Source organism: Camelus bactrianus, chromosome 35 (genome assembly GCF_048773025.1).
Source record: "Camelus bactrianus isolate YW-2024 breed Bactrian camel chromosome 35, ASM4877302v1, whole genome shotgun sequence".
NCBI classification, from domain to species: Eukaryota; Metazoa; Chordata; class Mammalia; order Artiodactyla; family Camelidae; genus Camelus; species Camelus bactrianus.
Window position 1 is genome coordinate 14,374,688 of NC_133573.1, and position 23,617 is coordinate 14,398,304.

Consider the following 23,617-nt stretch of genomic DNA (forward strand, 5'->3'; position numbering starts at 1 on the left):
CGCCCGCGCCGCCCGGCCCGAAACGAAAAGACAATTTACCCATCACTGAGTCTCTGCTGTTTCCTCGCATACATTACCATCAATGCCCGGCCTGTGAGCGTGTGTCGGGGAGGGGGGAGAGCGGCCGCTAGAGCGGGCGGGCGGGCCGGCGGGAGCGCAGGCGGTGGGCGGGCGGCAGCACCGGCACCAGGGCCCAGCGCGCCCTCGGCGACGCTCAGCACCTCCCCGTTACTGGCGCCGGCGCTCCCGGGCCATCTCCCTCGGCCGACACCACGCTCACTCTCAAGCCCGGGCAGCGGCGAAACGGGGGGAGGGGGGCAAGAAGACGCGTCCGGCTCAGCCCGGCGGAGAGCTACTGTTTCCTAGGCCTCCTTCTCCTCCTGCTCCGCCGCCTCCTCCCTGCCTCCCCTCCTCCCCCCGCCGCCGCCGCCGCCGCCGCCGCCCCGGGTCCTTCTCCTCCTCCTCCTGCCGCCGCCGCCGCCGCTGATGCCGCCGCTCCACCAACTACATCCGGGCTACTCGGCCGCGGCGGCCTTCGGCAACCCTCGGCAGTTTCCGCCGCGCCCCTCCTCTCCCACCCTCGCGCGGCTCCGGAACGCCGCCTTCGGCAAACCTCGACTCGCCCCGGCCTTCCTCTTCCTCCGAGGCCTGCCTCGCCTCCTCGCGACCCGGCAGCCCTTTCCGGTTGCCGCTGCTGGTCCTCACGCGCGCGTCCGGTCGCCGCCGTTCCAGTTTAGGGACAGTCCGGCTCTGGCAACCGCCCGAGGCTGGTCCCAAGGGCCCCGGGACGCGCGGGGAGGGAGGCGTCTGCGGGAGCAGGACGGCGGCGCGCGCGAGGAGCCATCGCGGGCTAAATAAGGAAGACGGAGGCTGCTGCGCGTGCGCCCGGAGGCGCGGGGACGGGCTGGCGGCCTCGGGGAAGCTCGCCGGCCGCCGCCCCCGCTCCAGCGGGCTCGGGCCGGGTGGTCGGGAGCCCCCTCGTTGGACGACGGGCCTGCAGGCGGTGGCCAGGGAGCTTCCTCCGGGAGCCGCGATGGGAGCTGCCCCCTCAGGCCCGCTCCTAGGAGCCGGAAGCCGGGCCTCGGCGCCTGCCTCAAGCCGGACGCTGAGCGCGCGGCCGGCCTCGGGCGGGCTGGGCTGCCCGGAGCTCGGCTCGGCCTTTAGAAGTAAGTCGCGCCGCCGGTCGCCGCGGGACCGCGAGCTTCCCCTGCGGGGAGGGACGAGTGTGCGTCGGAGGCTGGTTGTGCGGAATGCCAGCAGGCCCTGTGCCTGCGCCCCCGCAAGGTGGGGAGCCCTAGATTCAAGGGGGAGCGCCGCCTGGGCCAGTGATTTAAAACATCTGATGAGCCTGGAGACGGAGGGGGTGGGTTACTTGGAAAAAATGTTGAAGCGCCTCATCCTCGTTAAATGTTTTTCACCCCCACCCGCGACCTCCCCACCCTCTCCTTTATTTCACATCTTTCTGTCTCCTGGTTCCTCTTCGCTCAAATCCAGTCATCTGGAGGCCCTGCATGTGAAAAAAGGCACAGGGAATGCTAAAGGAAACTGCTGCCAGTTCAGTTTTCTAGATTACTACAGGGACAGCAACACTGGCACATTGGGGGGGGGGGGGGGACGACAAATACACCCCCCAGAATTCAGCTTTACTTGAGGATGGTGGTATTCAGGTGGTTTTCTCTTTGCTCTAAAATCCTTGTAAGGCAACACTGAATGAAAAGGATTGTAATAAACTATGAGGTATATAGCCATTTACTTAGGAGAAAAAGGCAAAATAGGAAAGAAATCAGAAGAAATAAGATGCCTCCAAAAAAACAGTATAAAAACGGATTTATTTAGTATCCAACCAGTTACATTATTGTTGCCCTACTGAAGAGATGGAATGATGAGGGGGAAAGGCCGTGAAATCACAACTGATTGAAAAAGATTTAAAAAAAAAAAATTGTGTAGCCTTAATTGTCACATCCACCTACCAAATGTTAAGATGATTGCTGTTGGCGAGAACCAGCAAAGGCTTACCGAAGCTGTCAGTAACTAAGAAAAAAAAACCCAAACACCTATAGTCTTTTAAGTGCAATTTCCAACACTTTTGTAACAAATACATTGAGGACAAAACATCAGATTGAAAGAGTACAAAAAGTAATATGTAAGTCTCATGCAAAACTTTTTGAAAGCTAGCAGCAAAATGTATTACTAATTTCTTGTTTAATAATTAGAGTTTAATAATTAGATGTCGGCTCAACTTGTCCTATAGCCAGTCCTTATTTCCAGATTCCATATTTGTGAATTCACCTACTCACTGAAATTTACTTGTAATCCCAAAATCAATATCCACAGCATTCATGGACATGCACTGAAAAATTTAACAGGCCCTGCTGAGGTTAAAGAAGGCAAAGCCCTGCGTTACTATTTCAACTCAGTGAACAAGTGTGCTTTTCACCATATGCACTGTCATATTTTAAGCTTTTTTTTTTTCTTTATACTTTTTATTGGTGGTTTTCCTGTTTTAAGTGCTCCTCAAGCATAGTGCTGAAGTGTTACATAGTATCTCAAAGAACAAGAAGGCTGTGATGTTCTTTGTGGAGAAAACATGTCTTACCTCAGGTTCGTTTAGGTTTCTCATTAGTGCTCTTGGCCATGATGAGTTCAGGGCTAATGAATCAACTATATATTAAATAAGATGTCTAAACAGAAACAGACATAAAGTTCTGTATTGATCAGTTGACGAAACTGTGACCACAGTATCTTAGGAAACTAACCCTGTGTTTATCCACCTAGGAGCAGTTCTGTGTTGAAGGCAACTTTGTAGAACACAGCTGCTTCAGATAATGAGAATTGACTATTTACTAAAGGTCACGTCTAAGGGCTACACCCATTTTTAAAATCTCATCTCATTGCCTCAGATTCCATTTTCTGTCCTTAAGAATCCTTTGGAAATACCTTTGATCCTTCCCTTCTCTCTTTCTCCATTATCTCACAGAACCACACCCTGCACAATTCGCTGCATGCTTGAGAAAAACATAACAGCCACGCTAAACGCTGAAATGAGCTTCTGGTGTCCTCACCCCCTGAGGCTGATTTCCCTGATCCCTTTACCCTGCCCCTTTAAATAGCTGTTTACCATCTTCGAAAGCTGACAGTACATCCCAGTCCTCCTATTTTGGCTCTTGTTTCTCTGAGAAAATAAAAGGAATCAGAAATCAGTACCAAGTCCAGCCTACTCCCACCCTTGCACCTATCAACCTTCCTCCATCTGAGTACACTGCTAGCCTCCAATAATTGGGGCTAGATTGTCAAAATTCCTCTTTAAGACCAAAATTGCCACTTTTCCATTGAGATCCATTTTACTCTTGGAATTGTCCTCTTTCCTTATAAAATTTTCACCCTCTCAATTTGATCACTTTTGTCAACTTACAAACATATTTTAATAGCTACCGTGTTTAAAAAAAAAAAAGACCATTTTTCCCTGCAGATACTACCCCATTGCTCTGATCTGCCCCCCTGTACAGAAAAACTTCATCTCCACTTCTACTCTGTCTTGAACCTACAGATCAGACTTGATCCCAATACTCCACTGAAACTGAAGCTTAGGCCTTTCAATAGCCTCCGTGTTCTTAAATCTAGTTTTATTTTGGCTTCATCTCGCTCAACCTGCATTTGACACAGCTGATGACTTTCGTTCCTTGTTTTCCAGGCTCTGAACACTAGAGTACCCCGGAATTCAAATCTCACAACCTGGATTGCTTCTCTCTGTTCTTTCTCCCTAGGCAATCCCATCCAGAACTCTGGCTAAATGAAACACATATTTGAATCTCCAGCCCACACCTTTCCCCGAAACTCTGGACTCACTCACAGCGCTGTTTGAATGTCTAGTGAGCATTGCAAATTTAGTATATGGTAAACCAAACTCTTAATTTTTCTCCCCAAACAAATCCTGATCGAGTGTTCCCTATTTCATGAAATGGCAACTCCATTCTTCCAGACTAAAAACTTTGGAGTCTTCCTTGATTCTTTTGTACCTCACATCCACTCCATCAGGAAATCCCACCAATACTCTCTTCAGAATCTACCCAGAATCCAATCTCTGCTCACCACCTCTGTCAGATTGACTCTGGTCCAGGCCCCCATCTTATACCTAGACTGTAGCAAAGGCCTCCTAATGGATCTCCCACTCATATACTTTGTTCCACTTTGTCTACTCAGTCACACAGCAGTCAGAGTGATCCCTTTGCTAGTCAATATCATTCCTGTCTTAAAGCCCAGTAATGGCATCCCATCTCACTCAGAATGAAAGCCAGAGTTCTTAGCGTTGTCTACAAGGCCCTGTGTGAACCGCTCCCACCCACATGACCTCTGGTTTCATATCCAGAGACTTTTTTCTTACTCATTCTTTTCCCACCACTCTGTCCTCCCTTTTTCTCCAATACACCAAGCATGTCTGTCTCAGGACCTTTGCACTAGTGCTCTTCTGCCTGACTGCTCTTCCACTGGATACCTACTTGGCTCATATTATCATTTCTTCTCAAGTCTCATCAGAAGGGTTTTTACTGTGAGAACTATGTAAACAGCACCTCACCACTATCTCTCTCTCTCACCCTGCTAAACTTTTCTCATACTGTTTGCCATATAATGTGTTTTGTTTATTGGTTGTCTCCCACTAGAATGAAAGCTCTATGTGACAATCAGATAAATATTTGTTGAGTGAAAGGACGTTTGCCTACAAAAATATATACAAAGAAAATAGCAAAATACTGTAATTCTCAAGAGGAAAAGGCATATGGGTTCATTTTTGCTTGGTCTCTAAAAGAACAATAGAATTATAAATCCAGTCCTGCTGTCAGAAATGAAATGGCAAAACACTGGATTATTCCTAATACAGGTAAAATATAACATTTGAAATTTTATATAAATTTGCATTATAGCAAATCTTATGCAGACTTTTACATCTTTCTAATGAGAGACCTCAAGTTTGTAAATGTGCAAAAGACCCATATTTCAACCAGTAAATTAACATAGCCAATACAGGGGAGAACTATCAGCCCGGAAGCTGTAGGTGACTAATTTTAATGTGATCCTATTGGTGGAGGAAGAATCAAAAAGTGGCATCCTCAAGTGGTTTTGCTGGAATTTTTAAGGGGTCACAAAATAAAAATGTATTCCCTGAAATTTTATCAACCTCTTTTCATTTCTATCTTTTTTTTTTTTCCCTCTGTCCTTGCCTTTCTCTAAACTTTGCAAAGTAATAGTAATTAAAAGCATGGGTTTGGGAATCAGAATGACCTAATACAAAGCTCTGGCTACATCATTGACTGACTAGCAGTGTGAACTTGGGCATTTTACTGAAATCTCAGAGATTATGCTTCCTTATCTCTTAAAATTGGCTTGATAGGGTATAGGACTGTTTGTAAAAAGCAAATGAAATTATGTAAATAATTTAGCAGTACATGGCACATACGTGCTCCACTGCTGGTGAATATCATTCATCCATTCAAAAACAGCATTGCTGACTTTCCGTGTATCATGTCTTAGGAACATAGTACTAAGCAAATTAACTTGGTCTCTGCTCCTATGGAGTTTTAATTTTTGGTAACTGCAGCACATAACTAAAAGGTGACCCTTTGTGTTCTCAGATTTGTGATGTGTGGCTTTCATTCAACCATGTGGAAAAATAGGAAAACTGCAACAAGAATTATGGTTTAGAAAGGGGGAGTAAAAACCTTCAGGAGAGCACCATATCTCAATGTATGGTGTATCCTTGTAAGCTGGGATAATAATGTAAATAGTATGATCAGCAGGTCCTGGGATTCTTATTGACTCGTGTATTGGCAGTAGAGCTAAGATCTGGATTGACAAACTGGACTGTCTGTTTCTTTTTCTTTTTTTTTTTTTTTTTTAATTTCTCTGAGTGATACATGATAAAATGCAGCCAAGATTGAAAACTATACCCTAAACCCTTGGCCTCTGGCAAAACTTCAGCCTGAGATTACCCAACAATTCACTTTCTTCAGTACCTGGAAGCAATTGCACTCTGCTGAAGACTGTTGAGTGGACTTCAGAATACACTGATTCCACTAAAATCTCATGATCACCAAATCAAATGGACCCTTAGTACAGCCAGGCAGTCTTACATTTCTCTCTTCAGCTTTCTCATCTCCTCCAAAATTTTTCTCAAACTTCCACTCTCCTCAAACCTGTCCCTCTCACTTTACTACCTCCCCTTCACTTTCAGAAAATAACACCTCCTTCCTCCTAAACTGAAGCCACCAAATGGAAATTTTTTCCTGCCTCCAAATATGCAGATATACATACACTCAACTTACCCTTCTATTTTCTCAGCAATTTATTGAGAACCCACTATGTGTTGGGGATACGTAACTGAACAGTACAAACAAAAATATCTACCGTCCTGGAGCTTATATTCTAGTGGGAAGAGACAGACATAAATAAGTGATATGGTAATTTAGAAAATAGTAAGTGCTATGGAGAGAAGTGGAGGGTGATTGGAAGTACTGGATTAGGAGTAGTATTTTAAATAGAGTGGTGTTTGAGATGACATTTAAGCAAAGACTTAAAGGTCATAAGGGAGAGGAGTGTTCCTGGCAAAGGAACAGTAGAAAGCAAATGCCCTGAGGCAAGAGTATGTCTGCTGTGTTCAAGAATGGTAAGGAAAGCTGTGCAGGTGAAACGTAGCAACTGAAGGGGAAAGTATTAGGAAATGAAGTCAAGTAGGTTAAAGGACGGGCTGGGGTAGCAGGTCATGAAGGATCTAATAGGCCATTTTAAGAAGGCTGGCTTTTACTCTGAGACAGATGAGAAGACACTGGAGAGTTAGGAGCAGAGAAGTGACACTGGCTACTGTGTTAGGAATAGTCTCTACGGCAAGGAAGGGAGAGAACAAGTTAGGATACACCGCATTGCCCTTAAGTCACCGTTTCAAAACAGGGGTTAAGCCTTATCTCTAAGGCCATTTCCTTCGCATAGGCTTTCCTTTCACCCTTGCAGTTACTTTATACTTAAACAATTGTCCCTTTCTTGTATACTCAGACTCTTCCTTTCATCTGGATTAGTTTGATTGCTTTTTAAATATGTCAATCCTATATCAAAAAAAAAAAAAAAACCATTCCTTGATCCCACTTAATGCTCTCTCACACCTCTTTAGCCAAACTTCCAGTGAGACTTGTCTCTGGCACCTCAGTGGTTTCATTTGTCATTCCTCTATTCGTATTTCAGGCAGTCTAACGTCTCCACTCATAACATCACCGAAATACATTTTCCTGATGTAGTGGTTCATCAACAGGTAGTGCTAATTCTCCAGGGGGCACTTGGAAATGTATGGCAGTTGTTGTTGTTGTTGTTGTTTTTTAACTTTTTTTTATTGAGTTATAGTCATTTTACAATGTTGTGTCAAATTCCACTGTAGAGCACAATTTTTCAGTTATACATGAACATACATACATTCACTGTCATATTTTTTTTCGCTGTGAGCTACCATAAGATCTTGTATATATTTCCCTGTGCTATACAGTATAATCTTGTTTATCTATTCTACATTTTGAAATCCCAGTCTGTCCCTTCCCATTCCCTGCTCTCTTGGCAACCATAATTTTGTATTCTATGTCTATGACTCTGTTTCTGTTTTGTTTTTATTTATTTATTTATTTTTTAGATTCCACATATGAGCCATCTCGTATGGTATTTTTCTTTCTCTTCCTGGCTTACTTCACTTAGAATGACATTCTCCAGGAGCATCCATGTTGCTGCAAATGGCATTATGTTGTCGGTTTTTATGGCTGAATAGTATTCCATTGTATAAATATACCACATCTTCTTTATCCAGTCATCTGTTGATGGACATTTAGGCTGTTTCCATGTCTTGGCTATTGTAAATAGTGCTGCTATGAACATTGGGGTGCAGGTGTCTTTTTGAAGTAGGGTTCCTTCTGGATATAAGCCCAGAAGCGGGATTCCTGGAGCAGTTGTTTTTGGTTTTTGGTTTTCACTTGTATATGTTTGGTTATGACTTGGGGGCGGGGGCCAGGAGTGCTTTTGGTGTTTAGTTGTCAGAGTTGCCTAACACACTGCAATGTGTAGGACAATCCCTCACATTTAAGAATTGTCCTACTTAAAATACCAGTAGCGCCCCATTGGAAAATAGTCTTAAGGTCACAAATGACTTCTGTGTACCTGTGTCCAGTGAACATTTTTCGGTCTTTTTCTTACTTGATCTCAGAATATTTGACAATGATAGCTGCTACTCTCTGCATTACCATTGTCTCTTGGCTTCTGTAGTATATCACATTTCTTGTTTGCTTCTTCTCTGACATCTCCTCTCATTCCTTGTTACAGACTCATCTTCACTACCAGATGTTGATGTTCTTCAAGAATCAGTCCCTTGGAGGTGAATCAGCAAAAATGGTGAATACAGAACTCCCAAGGACCCATCCCTTCGTATAAACAGCAAATAAATTAGCACAACCTGTCAGAATCAAATTTATGTGAACTATGGAAACGAGTCAAACATTTGAAATAACTAGGAAAACACTTAATCAAGAAAAAGGTGATTTAATCTCAGTAGAAAAATTTGTGTCGTTTAAACTTGTCCTGGTCCCGTTTTCTCATCCCCAGCTCAGTGGCAGTTTTGAAGACAACAATCTGCATTTCTAGAGTAGGTTCTTGGTCACAGAGGGAGCAGATTGGATTTTGTTCTCAAATTATTGTGGTAGTTTATTTTGACCTGTCTGGTGGTTCCCTGAAGGACTAGTGCAAAGGGCTTGCCTTTATTTTGCTTAACTTGGAACTCTGCCAAGGCAGAGAGGTGACTACCCATTTTTTTTCTCAAAAAATACATGGTACAACATGGATCAACCTTGAAAACCATGCCAATTGAAAGGAGCCAGACACCAATCACATTAACATTTTGATTGGAATTATGTGAAATGTCTAGAATAAGTGAGCCATAGAGATGGATTATTAGTTGCCAGGGACTAGGGAGATGTTAAAGTTGGGGAGTTACTGCTTGATACAGAGTTTCTTTGTTGCGTGATGAAAATGTTCAAATTTAAACATTGTGAATGTACTGGAAGTCACTAAATTCTACACTAAAATGGTGAATTTTATGCTGTAAATGTTATCTCAATTCAAAAAAGAGAATCAGTCTCTCTCCTATTTTTTTTCCAGGCACTCTTATCTACTCTTATGGTTTCTGTATACAGTTACCACCTATACACAAATGACTCACTAAATTGTATCTCTAGCCCAGATATTTTTCCTGAGTTCCAGACCTGAATATCCAACTGCTCACTTACCTCACACCTGCATGTGAATGCCTCAAATGCATCTTTGAAATGTACAAAACTCAGCTCGTTCACTCGCCTTTCAAACTGGGTCATCTTTGAATGTTTCCTATCAACAAAGGCTAAGAATAGCTCACACTCACTGAGAGCTCAGCACCATTAGGGCTAAATAAGTGCCTTACATTCATCAACTCATTTAATCCTCATAAGAACCTCACATATTATCTTTTCATGCTGAGAAAATTGAGAGGTCGAATAACTCGTGGCTATCACATACCATGTAAGTAAGGCTAACTCTGAGCAAAGGTGTCCTGACTTCTCAAATCTGTGTTTTGTTTTGTTTTTTTTCAATTGAAGTATAGTCAATTTACAATGTTGTGTTAATTTCTGGTCTACAGCATAGTGATTCATTTATACCTACATATTCCTTTTCATTATAGGCCATTACAAGGTATTGAGTATATTTCCCTGTGCCATGCATTAGGTCCTTGCTATTTATCTATCTCATATACAGTAGTATCTACAAATCCCAAACTCCCAATTCATCCCTCCCCACCCCCTGTCCCAGCTGGTAACAATAAGTTTGTTTTCTGTCAAGTCTATGTTCTTAATGATACTGCTAGATCATCATCCACATTTTGTATAGAATCCTAGAAGGCATCCTTGTCATTTTTTTCTGTTATATGCTATATGCAATTCATCATTAGTAATTTGATTTCCTAGCTATTTCTCACTCTGTCCTGTTCCTTTTATCTCTGCTGCTACCAGCCTCATCCAAGCCACCATCTTTTGTCTATACAATGGCCTCCTAATTGACCTCTCCATATTCACTGAGAACAACCTAATGAAACGTAATTATGAATATAATTTTGTATCTTCCAAGTAGGGAATTCATATTATCTTATGCCCATGGAGCATTTCCAAATATGAAACAAGTTTGGCCACATAGAAAACCTCAGTGAACTTCAAAGGCTAGTAATCTTAAAAGCTCTTCTTAAGATCTCAGTGCAATAAAATTTGAAGTTGACCAAGGCTACTTTCATTTCTTGATTTTAACTTCTGGCTCGTTGTCAGTATCTCCAATGCTCCTGCCTTAATTCTTGGTGATTTTAATATGCACATTGATGCTGTTTCTAATACTTTGGCTCCATTCTTTTTCAACATCTCTTCTCTTCATCTACCTAAGTCACTCCCTTGATGTTTCCCTAGTTGGGCTTTTTATTACCAGTAACTAAACCCTCCATGTTCTCAACATCACACATCCCCTTCTCTAACCCATCACCTCCTGTTTTTCCAGCTCACCCCCTCTAGATATCTGGTTCTCAACAATTCTTCAAACTCATTGAGAATTCCAGTATATTGATCCTATCGCTGTTGCACTGCCCCTCACCCTTCTTTCCCTTCTTTACCCCATTTAAATTCCATAGTTATTGATCACTCCCTTGGGTTTTTCTTTTCTTTTCTTGATTCATCATACTCACCTGGCAAAACCATAACTCAAATCAATGTTCATTTACTTCATTCTGGCTCCATGTAGCTGAACATGACTGAAGAAAAATGAAAGCATGTTAAGAGTTCTCACTTTAACTTGTGAACACAAACCGCAGGTGATCCGAAAATGCTGCCAGGCAATCAAATTATATTTGCTCCAAAATTTATTCACTTATCCCTTTTTTTTTGCACAACTAGTTTATACAATTCTCCTCTTTGGATATTTGGTACTTTCTACTCCTAGTATTGTCCTCAGTGATAACTATTCCTGTTTATTTCCTGGAGAAAATTGAAACAGTCAAAAAAGAACTCCTGCCACTATATCTACCCATCAGCATTTGAACTCATGTACTCTGCTTTCCAGCCTATTACTCTACAAAAACTACACATTGTCTCCACTCTTATCTAAAATCAATATCTTTGGGTACTAGATCAGGGATAAGCAAACTATAGCCTTTAAGCCAAATACTGTTCCTTGTTTTTATATTTTTAAATGGTTGGGAAGTGGGAAAGAATATACAACAGAGATCATGTGTGGCTCACAAAGTCTAAAAAATTCACTGGTCCTTTATAGAAAGAGTTTTCTGATTCCTGTACTAAAAATCCCATTCTCTCTCACCTACTCAGCAACACTGATTAAAAAATTCTCCCTTTTCACTCCCACATTAACAAGTTTTTGCTTCCATACAAGATTATTTCCGCCACTATTCAGGCATTCTGTTATTTCTCTCCTTTAAAAAAAAAAAAGTACAAAACTGGACCCCACTTCCCTTGCCAGTTACTGTCCCATTTTTTTGTTCTCCTCTGCGACACAGCTTCTTGAAATAATAGTCTACACTGGTCTCAGATTCCTCCCTTCTAATTCTCACTTGAACCTGCTCCAACCAAGCTTTCACCCCATCACCAAAACTGCTCTTGCCAAGGTCCCTAATACCCCCTATATGCCAACTCCAGTGGTTAGTCTTCAATCCTAATATTATTTGACCTAACAGCAACATCTGCCACAGTGGCTCACTCCCTCCACGATACACTTTCTTCACTTGATTTCCAGGACACCACACTGTTTTCTCCCGGCAGTACCAGTGTCTCCTTTACTGGTCTGGTGCTTCACCCTGATATCCTCACGTTGGAGTGCCAGAGGGCTCAGTCCATTCTCCATTTGTATGTCTTGGTAGTCCTATCTTGTTTCACGGCTTTCAAAACCATTTATTTGCTGACAACTCCCAAATTTATAACTAACCTTGACTTCTGAGATCCAGTTTCCTATATCTAACTGCCTGCTCAATGTTTCCATTTGGAAGTCAAATGGACACCTGAAACTTTATATCCAAAACCAAATTCCTGATCTTCAACCCTAAACTTAATTCAGTAGTCATCCTCATTTCACTGATGCTAATTCTCTCCTTCATGTGTCAATTTTAGTCATTCTTGATTTCCCTCCTTTACATTACGTGTCCATTCTATCAAGAAATTCTGTTGGCTTTACCTTTGAAATAGAACCAGTTTAATTACTTCTCAGTTCTCCATTGTCACCCCCGAAGCAAGATAACAATCATCCTTCGCCTGGATGGCTGCTCAGCTGCCTACTTCTTGATTTCTGTTTCTACCCTTGATTCCTGTAGTCTATGCTCAACATAACAGCCAGTGATGCTTTAAAAAATATATACCATATTGTGTCACTCAGAATTCTTCAGTAGCTCCCCATTTCACTCATAATGAAACCTAAAGTCATAACAGTGGCCTCTGAAGGCCCTACATGAATATGCCCTCCTTACCCCTCTAACCTCATCTCCAATTCTCTACCGCTACTTGCTCCAGTGCCCCCCTCAGTCTTCAGATACTCTGGCATACTACTACCTAAGGGCTTTTGCACAAGCTCTTCTACTCCACTCCATATCCTCCTCTAAGTTGTTGCTCAAATTTCATTTCAGTGGAGCTTAATTTAATCAACATATTTAAAATTACAGCCGCCTTACCTGCACCTATCATTCCCCTTTCTGTGCTGTTTTTGTTTTACCTATAACACCTATCACATCCCAGCATGCTATACAATTTACTTACTATATTTTTTGCGTATCTCTTGCCCGCTTTGTCTCCATTGCTCACTGATGTATCCCAAGCATATGGCTTGTAGTTGATGCTCAATAAATATTTGACGTAGATGAACAAATAATTTTTTTAAGTTGCTTACTAATTTTCCAAGCAATCTACTGCACAATTATTGGATCATAGCAGAAGTCAAATTTTGTACAGATTACAAATGGTATACAGATTGAAAAACTAGAACACTTCATATGAAAATATATGAGATATGAACAAAACTTAAATGCAGAAGAAAATGTCATAGCTTTAAAGGAATATAAGGCCAAACAAAAATCTTACTGTGATCAGAGATCTGACTTGTGCCTTCTCTACCATCACTTCTTATGTCCATCTCAGTGTGGCTACTGGACTTTCTCTCCCAAGGTTATTGCATCAGAACAATAGTTCTCAAAGTGTAGTCATTGGGCTAATAGCATCAGCACCACGTGGGAACTTGTTAGAATGCAAATTCTGTTTTAATAGGGCCTCCAAGTGATTGATGATGCACACAGTTGAGATTCAATGTATTAGAATCAGGGAGTTTATTTCTTACTTCTTTCCAGATCCAGGTAGAAGATTAGAGCCTAATTTTTTTTTTCATTTTTTTAAATTGATGTATAGTTGATCTACAATATTTCAGGTTACAGCAAAGTCATTCAATTATACTTATGTATAAATCTGTTCTTTTCTTAGATTCTTTTCCATTATAGGTTATTACAAAATACTGAATATAATTCACTGTGCTATACAGTAGGCCCTTGTTGGTTATCTATTTATATATGTCAGTCCCAAACTCCTAATTTATCCCACCTCCTCCTTTTCCCTTTGGTAACCGTAAGTTTGTTTTCTATGTCTGTGAGTCTGTTTCTGTTTTGTAAATAAGTTCATTTGTATCTTTTCTTTTTGGAGTCCACATATAAATGATATCATGTATTTGTCTGTGTCTGTCTGGCTTACTTCATTTAGCATGATGGTCTCTAGGTCCATCCATGTTGCTGTAAATGACATTATTTCATCCCTTTTTATGGTTGAGTAATATTCCATTTTACACACACACACACACACACACACGCACGCACGCACGCACGCACGCACGCACGCACCACATCTTCTTTATCCAGTCATCTGTCAGTGAACATTTAGGTTGTTTCCATGTCTTGGCTACTGTAAATAGTCCTGCTATGAACATTGGAGTGCATGTGTCTTTTCAAATTAGACTTTTCTCCAGATATATCCCCAAGAATGGGATTGCTGGATAATATTTTAAGTCTATTTTTAGTTTTTTAAGTAACCTCCATAGTGGCTGTACCAATTTACATTCTCACCAACAGTGTAGGAGGGTTCCTTTTTCTCCACATATCTCCAGCATTTATTGTTTGTAGACTTTTTGATGATGGCTATTCTGACTAGTGTGAGGTGACACCTCATTGTAGTTTTGATTTGCATTTCTCTAATAATTAGTGATGTTGAGCATCTTTTCATGTGCCTGTTGGCCACATGTATGTTTTCTTTGAAGAACTGTCTATTTAGATCTTCTGTTCATTTTTTGATTGGATTGTTTGTTTTTTTGATATTGAGCTGTATGAACTTTTGTATATTTTGGAAATTAATTCTTTGTTGGTTGCATTGTTCGCAAATATTTTCTCCCATTCAATAGGTTGTCTTTTCATTTTGTTTATGGTTTTCTTTGCTGTGCAAAAGCTTTTAAATTTAATTAGGTCCCATTTATTTCTTTTTGTTTTTATTTCTGTTCTTCTAGGAGATGAATCTAAAACAATATTGCTATGATTTATGTTAGAGAGTGTTCTGCCTATGTTTTCCTCTAGGAGTTTTATAATATCTAGTCTTACATTTAGGTCTTTAATCCATTTTGAGTTTACTTTTGTATATGGTGTTAGAAAATGTTCTCATTTCATTCTTTTACCTGTAGCTGTCTAATGTTCCCAGCACCACTTATTGAAGGGACTGTCTTTTCTCCATTGTATATTCTTGCCTCCTTTGTCATAGATTAATTGACCATAAGTGCATGGATTTATTTCTGGACATTCTATCCTGTTCCATTGATCTATATGTCTGTTTTTTTGTGCCAATACCATATTGTTTTGTTTACTGTAGTCTGAAATCAGGGATCAGTATAGCCTGATTCCTCTAGTTTCATTCTTCTTTCTCAAGATTGTTTTGGCTATTTGGGGTCTTTTGTGTTTCCATACAAATTAAAACAATTTTTGTTCCAGTTCTGTGAAAAATTCCCTTGGTAATTTGATAGGGATTGCATTGAATCTGGGGATTGCCTTGGGTAGTATGGCCATTTTAACAATATTGATTCTTCCAATCCAAAAACACAGTGTATCTTTCCATCTGTTTGTGTCATGTTCAGTTTCTTTCATCACTGTCACAGTTTTCAGAGTACAGGTTTTTTGCCTCCCTAGGTAAGTTTATTCCTAGGTATTTTATTCTTTTTGATGCGATGGTAAGTGATATTGTTTCCTTAATTTCTTTTTCTGATATTTCATTGCTAGTGTATAGAAATGCAACAGATTTCTGTGTATTAATTTTGTATCCTGCAACTTTACCAACTTCATCGATGAGCTCTAGTAGTTTTCTGGTAGCATCTTTAGGATTTTCTATGTATAGTATGTCATCTGCAAACAATGACAGTTTTACTCCTTCTTTTCCTATTTGGTTCTCTTTTATATCTTTTTCTTCTCTGACTGCTGTGGCAAGGACTTCCAAAAGTATGCTGAATAAAGGTGGCGAGAGTGGGTAGAGCCTTTTTTTTTTTAATTAATTTTTTTTTTTTTCGGGTAAAGTTTTCTTTTGACTAAAATACTTTATCTTGCTTAGGGAGACAAATTTAATCGATCCGATAGGTTTATCATCCATGTTAACCAATGTAAAATGATCTAATTCTTGATGGATGTAAATGTTGAATACCTTCTGTTTTTCAAGATGAGGCAAGATGAAAATATTGTACAGAAGAAAATTCACAAGCATAGTCTTACATCTGTCTTACAGTTTTATTCTGATTGAGGTTGGTAATTACAGACAGATCTTTATAGAATATCCTATTTTATACCCAAGAATATGTTTAAAAGAAGTACCAAGTCCTGTACTGAGAACATCTTAAGGGTTTACTGAAGAACATAAAACAATCTGACTAAATTGAAAGCTGTTTAATTTCCTGTATGGGAAAACTTAATATTGTATAGGGTCAGACGGTGCTTCCAAATTAATACATAAATGTAATGCAATTTCAATCACAATCACAACTTTGGGGAAGTGAATGTTGTATTTGGCAAATTCATAGCAAAATTTATCTTAATAAATGAATTCATAAAAAACTCAAAATCATGAGAAAGGAGAATGATTAGGGGGAGCATTTCATAACATACATTAAAATTTACCAAAAAGCAAAAGTAATTTTAAAATGTACATTATGGATACTGGAAAAGACAAATACTATATGGAATGAAATAGCCAGAAGTAGATCCACGTGGTTGTAACAAATCATGGTATTATAGAGGAGACATTTGAAATCGATAGCGAAGTGATGGAATATTCAAAAAATGTTGAAACAATTAGTTACACATCTTGAAGGAAAGAAAATTAGATTCCCTCTTCATATCCTACCCCAGAATGGATTCTTACTGTATTACATCTCTGAATGTTAAAAATTAAAGGACAAACTGCTAAAATATGGAATAGTTTTCCCCTAGGATTAACAGGATATGAAACTCAGAAGTTATGGAGAAAAAGACTGATAGATTTGACAAGTACGTATTTAAAACTTAATGATGAAAAATGTATCACAAATAAAGTTAAAAGAAATTATGTGGGAACAGCCTAAATGTCCATCAATAGGTGACTGAATAAAGAAGATGTGGTATATTTATACAATGGAATACTACTCAGCCATAAAAACCGACAACATAATGCCCTTTGCAGCAACATGGATGCTCCTGGAGAATGTCATTCTAAGTGAAGTAAGCCAGAAAGAGAAAGAAAAATACCATATGAGATCACTCATATGTGGAATCTAAAAAACAAAAACAAAAAAACAAACAAAAACAAAGCATAAATACAGGACTGAAATAGACTCACAGACAGAGAATACAGACTTGTGGTTACCAGGGGGGTGGAGGGTGGGAAGGGATAGACTGGGATTTCAAAATTGTAGAATAGATAAACAAGATTACACTGTATAGCACAGGGAAATATACACAAAATGTTATGATAACTCACAGAGAAAAAAATGTGACAATGAGTGTGTATATGTCCATGAATGACTCAAAATTTGTGCTGAACACTGGAATTTGACACAACATTGTAAAATGATTATAAATCAGTAAAAAATGTTAAAAAAAAAATGAATAAATTTTAAAATATAAAAAAAGAAATTATGGATTGGAGAAAATAATTGCAATACATAAAATAATCAATACATGTATACAATGTAAAGAACTAATATTAGTAAAAAGAGTGACAACTCAAGAAAGGTAAATAATAGATGAGTCAGAAGAAATACAAATGGCTGATACACTAAAAATGTTCAATCTCACATATAAACTAAGAAATAAAAATAATGAACTTCCAGTTCTTGACTGAGCACCTACGTGTACGTCTCTTTCAAGGTTACATTTTATTTTCCTAATTGCATCATTATCTTTATCACCTTATTATTATCTTCATTTCACAGATAAGAAAACTAGGGCACAAAGCAGTTCAATTAGTTGGCCAAAGTCACACAGATAATAAAAGCGACAGAGCTGGGGCACTTTGACTCTGGGATCTACCCTCTCAACCAGCCCACCACTCTACCTTGAAATGAATTAAAGCAGAGTTTTCAAGTGTGATCTGAGAGTGGGCAAGATCCTTTCAAAAGATATGTGAAGTCAAAACTTTCATAATAATAAAACGTCATTTGACTTTTCCACTCTCGTTTCTGAGTGTACAGCGCAGTCTTCCTGTGGCTACACGGTGCGTGATGTTGCGAAAGACTGCAGAAGCAGATAGGAGAATACAGCTGAGTTCTGTTAAGCTGGCTATTAAGGAGATTTACAAAAAAGCAAACAAAGCCACTCTGTTTTGAACAATTTAGTTATTTTTCATAAAAGTATTTATGTAAACATGTTTATTATTATTTTAAATGAATTAATAAACATTTTAAAATTTTCTCGGTTTTAATTTCTAATATGGTAAATATCAATAGATAAAGCCCACATAAACAAAAGCTCTTGGGAGCCCTCAATAATTTTTAGGGATGTAAAGGAGTCCTGAAACCACAAACTTTGCAAACTACCAAAATAAAGAATTACTTTCAGACAACAGACAGCCGGGTCAGTTGGGCCTCTAACCCCCCTTTCTCTTTCCCTCACATAAACAGAAGAGATTCCATGGGGGAATCTGTGGCTTCTCCCTCAAGAATAAAATCTTAAGAACTGTTTTCTAGACTAGGGCAATGTTTACCAAAGTGTGGTACAGAAAATCATTTGAGATAATACTATTCCACCATCGCCCATTTCTTCTCCCTGGGCACTAAGGTGTACAAGGGTGAACCATCCACTGAGCAGCACCTTGTGTTCAGCAAGGAGCCCCACCTCAGCACACTGGCTGTGGTAACTGGACCCCCTGCCAGGGAGAGAGCGGCTCACCTAGGGCCACCAGCAAGGGATGTCCCAGACGACAAAGCAGAAATCTGCCATGGCCAGAAGGGCACCTGATTCTGGTTTTCCACTTACAATACTGACTTTTAAAGTTTCCTTTTAAGATCAATTTCATTTAAAAAATTGAATTGATTTAAAGAAAAGCAATTTAAAAAGTTACATATTATATGAACAGGACAATAAAGAAAAATTAGATATTATGTGAATATGGTGAAGTTCTTGAGTAAAGGAATTTGAGAAACACTGGTCTACTACGAATCACTGATCTGTCTCAGGAGGGTCTTTGATATGGTTGTCGATATCTGAGAAAAATAGGGCAAAACCTGAGGTAACTTTACACCTGTACTCTAAAAAAGGGAAAAGAACTCCGCTTTAAGAGTGAAAAATCCAGAGGGGAGGGTATAGCTCAGTGGTAGAGCACATGATTAGCATACAGGAGGTCATGGGTTCAATCCCCAGTACCTCCATTAAATAAATAATAATAATAAATAAATCTAATTTATTACCTCCCCTAACAACAACAAAAAAGAGTGAAAAATTTTTTTTAAAAAAAGTGAAAAACCCAACCACTTTACTTGGGCATTTGAAGATTTCTAACCTGTACTATTTCTTCCCACAATGAAACCTGATTATTAGTTTGTTTCATTCACTTACACAAAGCTTTTGTTCACCCCCAGTGAGCCTTCTACTGCTACTCAGCCATTATTGCAGACTTAATTACCCCTGAAAACCTTACGTGATGTCATATCTCTGATAAGGGGTTGATATCTAGAATAAATATATAAAGAACTCCCTACAACTCAGCAACAAAAAAGAAATCTGATTAAAAAATGGACAAAGGACTTGAATAGACATTTCTCCAAAGAAGATATACAAATTGCAAATAAGCACATGGAAATGTGCTCAACGTGACTAACCATTATAGAAATGCAAATCAAAACTGTAATAAAATACTCCCTCACACCCACTAGGATGGCTGTTGTTTAAAAACAACAACATTGTTGGGGATATGGAGAAACTGGAGCACTTGTGCATCGCTGGTAGGAAAGTAAAATGGTACAGCCACTGTGAAGAACAGTATGGAGATTCCTCAAAAAACTATAAATAGAATTACCATCTGATCCAGCAATTCCACTTCTGGGTTTATGCCCAGAAGAAACATACTTGTTCGCCAATATTCATAGAAGCATTATCCCCAAAGCCAAAAGATGGAAGCAACTCAGTGTCTATTCTGATACATGGATTAAGAATATATTTTCTACACACACACAATGGAATATTATTCAGTGTTAAAGAGGAAGGAAATTCTGACACAGGCTACAACATGCAAGAACCTTGAAGACATTATGCTAAGTGAGATAAGCCAGTTACAGAAGGGCAAATTTTGTATGATTTCACTATATGAGGTACCTATTATAGTCAAATTCATGGAGGCCAAAAGTAGAATAGAGGTTAACGGTGGCTGAGGAGAGGGGGTAATGGAGAGTTGTGTTTTAATGGGTACAGAGTTTCAGTATGGGATGATGAAAACCTGGAGGTGGATGGTGGTGACGGTTGCACAACAATGTGAATGCACTTAGTGCCACAGAACTACACTGAAAAGCGGTTTGAATGACAAATTTTGTTATGTAAATTTTACCACAATTGGAAAAAACATTACATGAGGAATTGTTATCCACATAACTGAAAGTACAATCTGAATTATAATACCATATGTCTCGTGTGAAATGGATAATAAGACATACAGCACAGATGACTAACGTACCAAGATACTAACCAATCCCTGCTCTCAAAACCACGATACTCAGTGCAATTTGCATCGCACTGCCTACTTCTGTGTATGCTCATTTACACACAGATTAAAATCTTAGTCTGATGGACAATTGCTTCTAGGCCCGCATTTTAGGCTTTACTTTCTTCTGCGACCTTGGTAATATTACCATAGAGGCTGGATCCAAGATGAAGCATTCTGTTGTGCCAGGAAGCTCCCCTCAAACAGAAGCAACCAGTTATCCAATGAATGTATGAGGCAACTCCCCTCGGCCAGGGAGTGAAAGTGCTGTGGTAACACTTGCCCAGGCTTTACCTATTCAGATCTCTGGTTTACCCAGATTATTTTGCAATGCAAACTTTCCTCTGCCAACTTCTTTTTGCAAAACAGTATAAAACACTAAGAGAATGGTAAGCAGCTTTTTTCTAATGGGAAAGCTGATTCTTATTTTGAAAACTGTTCATCATTTTGTCTATTTCTTACCCATTACACTTTTCTTGCGAATGAATGGGTTTTTTTTAAATTTTTTAGAATGTTAAGAACTACAGAAAATAGCAACATTTCTCAAAAAAAAAAAAAAAAGAAAGTTTATCACCATCTCAGAGGCTTCTGTATTATCCTCCAGCTATTGAATCAAAGCAGAGGAAAAGCCTTTAAGTGGTTTTTCAGGGGCCCTTTTATAGTCTCCTAAATTTTATTTTATTTTTGGGGGGGAGGTAATTAGTTTGGTTGGTTAGTTTGTTTGTTTGCTTATCCATCTATTTATTTTAAGCAGGTACTAGAATTGAACCCAGGACCTTGTGTGTGAACCCACGTACTCTGCCACTGAGCTATACCCTCCCCCCAGTCTCCTAAATTTTAGAACAATTACATAATTCAGGGGTCTTTGGTAAAGCAAACTTTGCTTATAAGAATGTGGTGAACTCTAGGGACTTCTAATACTTTTTGCAATGATTTCTTGTTAAAGTAGGGTTTCTCTGGCTCCTGCTGCTAGGAACCAATACCCCCTTGTCAACACCCTCTCCTGACAGATTCTAAGGCGCCATCAGAACATCATAGGATCCACTTCTGCAAAGTCTTCCAAATACGCATTTTCAGGTATTTTGTCCAGATTTTGAATCCCTGGAAGTTAGATCAAGGAAGTCATAAGATATGTGATGTAATCCAACCTCTGATAGAATTAACATGGTACCCAGTTTTTCATGCAGTGTTTAAGGAAATGTTATGATAATTTCACTCATGTAAATGTCTATTATCTCTTAATTAATTCATTTCAAGATGATATGACTTATGGAGGAATATTCTTTTAAGCTCACCATTGACCTGTATTATGTGCATTTAGGCCACTGCATTAAACACACTGCAGTAGGGAGCACCCTTCGCACAGACAAGCAGGTACGTGTCCTTGCAGCCCAGCCCAGTAGGGACATATGACCCCACCCACAGGGTTCCAAACTTACCTTAGTGTTGACTGCTTGCCAGGTAGTATGCAACTGTGGGGTCTGAGTTCCCTCCTTTTAAAATGCTGTTTTCCACCTGGCTTTCATTCTTTCTTACATCACAAAGCATACTTCTAGAAAAAGGAATATTCATCAGAAATATAAAGATTTCAAAAAAAAAGGCCATCTTAAGTCAACATCTAGAAAAATTAGATTTCATTTGCAAAATTCTAAAATAGATTCTTGATGTTTTTCTACATGAATGTCATTTTCCTGTTCAAAGGAATATTGACTTGTTTATGTAGTGAATAAATGTACTTATGCAACACTACAAATATAAAAGCCCTCTGTGGCAAAGACACTTTCTGCCAATACCTTTTCTTCTTTTCTTTCTTAGTAGACCACTTGGTTTTTAGTGGGGCTCATCTCTGTCTAGAAGACTGTATTTCCTCACTTCCCTGTGGCTTGATGTGGCCATGTGACCAGATCATGTCTATTAGGATGTTAGCAGAAATAGTGCACGGAACTTCCAGGAAATATCCTTAAACAGAAAGGGCCGTTCTGCCTTTGTCTTTCCTCTGCCACAACATGAATGTGACAGCTGGGGCTTGAATGGCCATCTTGCACTGTGAGGCGGAAGCCATGTGCTGAGGATCATAGATCAAAAGTTAGCAGTATGGTTTCCTGGCACCGGGGACAGGCATAGCGGCCCTAGAGAAACGACCTCCAAATTTTTATGTGAGAGAGAAACTAATCTGCTATTTTGGTAAGCCACTGTCATTTTGTATTTGTTGTTACTCATAGCTAAGTCTAATCCAGCTCTCAAATACGGAAATAAAGTCTCTTCTTTTGAACATACGTCATACTGTGCTTTAAATTGTTTAATTTGGGCTAATCGTGGCATCTCCTTTTACTGAAGCAATTCAAACCTGAATGATGTTCATGTAGTAAAAAAAACAAAGTTAATAATCATACAGGTCACGTCAGTTTCTCCTTCTGAGGACATCAGTACCTTCAACATGATGTTCACTTCCTTCAGAAGAATAACGTCTTGACAAGTGGAAATAGATTATCAAAAGCAAATAACTTGCTATGGGTTTAAATCTGCTAAAAAACAAATTCCATATTCATTTTCTTTTTTTTTTAATTGGCCCCTCAGCCACACTCTTTTTTTTTTTTTTTTTTTTTTAGTGGAGGAACTAATTAGGTTTATTTCTTTATTCTTAAAGGAGGTACTGGGGATTGAACCCAGGACCTCATGCATGGTAAGAAGGTGCTAACCACTTGAGCTGTTACCCTCCCCCCATATTCATTTTCAATTCTTGAGTCAATACAATTGTGGAAAATTCATATTCTTATGATTTCAGAAGATTAATGTTGAACTAATAGTGAGTGAACTTTGTGTTGAAGACAACTGCTTCTAGAGTGCTGAAAATATTTTATTGCTTGACCTAGATGGTGGTTGCATATATAGTTGCTTTATAATTAGTCATTAAACTGTACATATGTTTATGTACTTTTCAGTATTATACATTTCATAATAATAGAGGATTAAAGAAGTGAATTTGGTGGTTTTTCTAAAAATACACCTTTTACTTGTTTTGAAGCAAATATTTTGTTTTTTGACAAAAATAAATGTAAAATATAAAATTCATATTTTTGTTAGTAAATTTCCCAGTACAAATGTATTGCTTTGGTTAACAAATTTTTATTGAATATATGTGTTATTTTAGTCAAAACCATCCAGTAGTTCATACTAAGGATAATTCCAGAAAGTTATCAGACTTTCTCTGTATAATATCTCCTTTAGCTAAACCCTTTAATATATAGGATCTAGTTGAAATATAATCACTTTGCATCTTTTGTAGAACAAGCCTGAAA

The 23,617-nt window shown here is 39.2% G+C and overlaps 2 protein-coding genes across 8 annotated transcripts in view; one reads left to right on the forward strand and one right to left on the reverse strand.

Annotated features, from left to right (window-relative positions):
- Positions 1 to 747, reverse strand: part of WAC (WW domain containing adaptor with coiled-coil) — a 76,080-nt gene extending 75,333 nt beyond the window's left edge. For 2 of the 7 annotated variants that reach the window (XM_074358026.1, XM_074358021.1), the window contains exon 1: positions 40 to 525. In XM_074358026.1, coding sequence (XP_074214127.1) covers positions 40 to 80 — 41 coding nt within the window. In that variant the 5' untranslated portion in view covers positions 81 to 525. Of the gene's footprint in view, positions 1 to 39; positions 530 to 613 lie in introns of those variants that run through there. The other 5 variants (XM_074358028.1, XM_074358023.1, XM_074358024.1 and 2 more) reach the window with 4 other exon arrangements.
- Positions 83 to 22,594, forward strand: LOC123617846 (uncharacterized). The gene is made up of 3 exons (XM_074357998.1): positions 83 to 93; positions 553 to 1,284; positions 8,344 to 22,594. The coding sequence occupies exons 1-3, from the start codon at positions 83 to 85 to the stop codon at positions 8,366 to 8,368; spliced, it is 768 nt and encodes a 255-aa protein (XP_074214099.1). The 3' UTR covers positions 8,369 to 22,594.
- Positions 22,595 to 23,617: the final 1,023 nt, after the last annotated feature.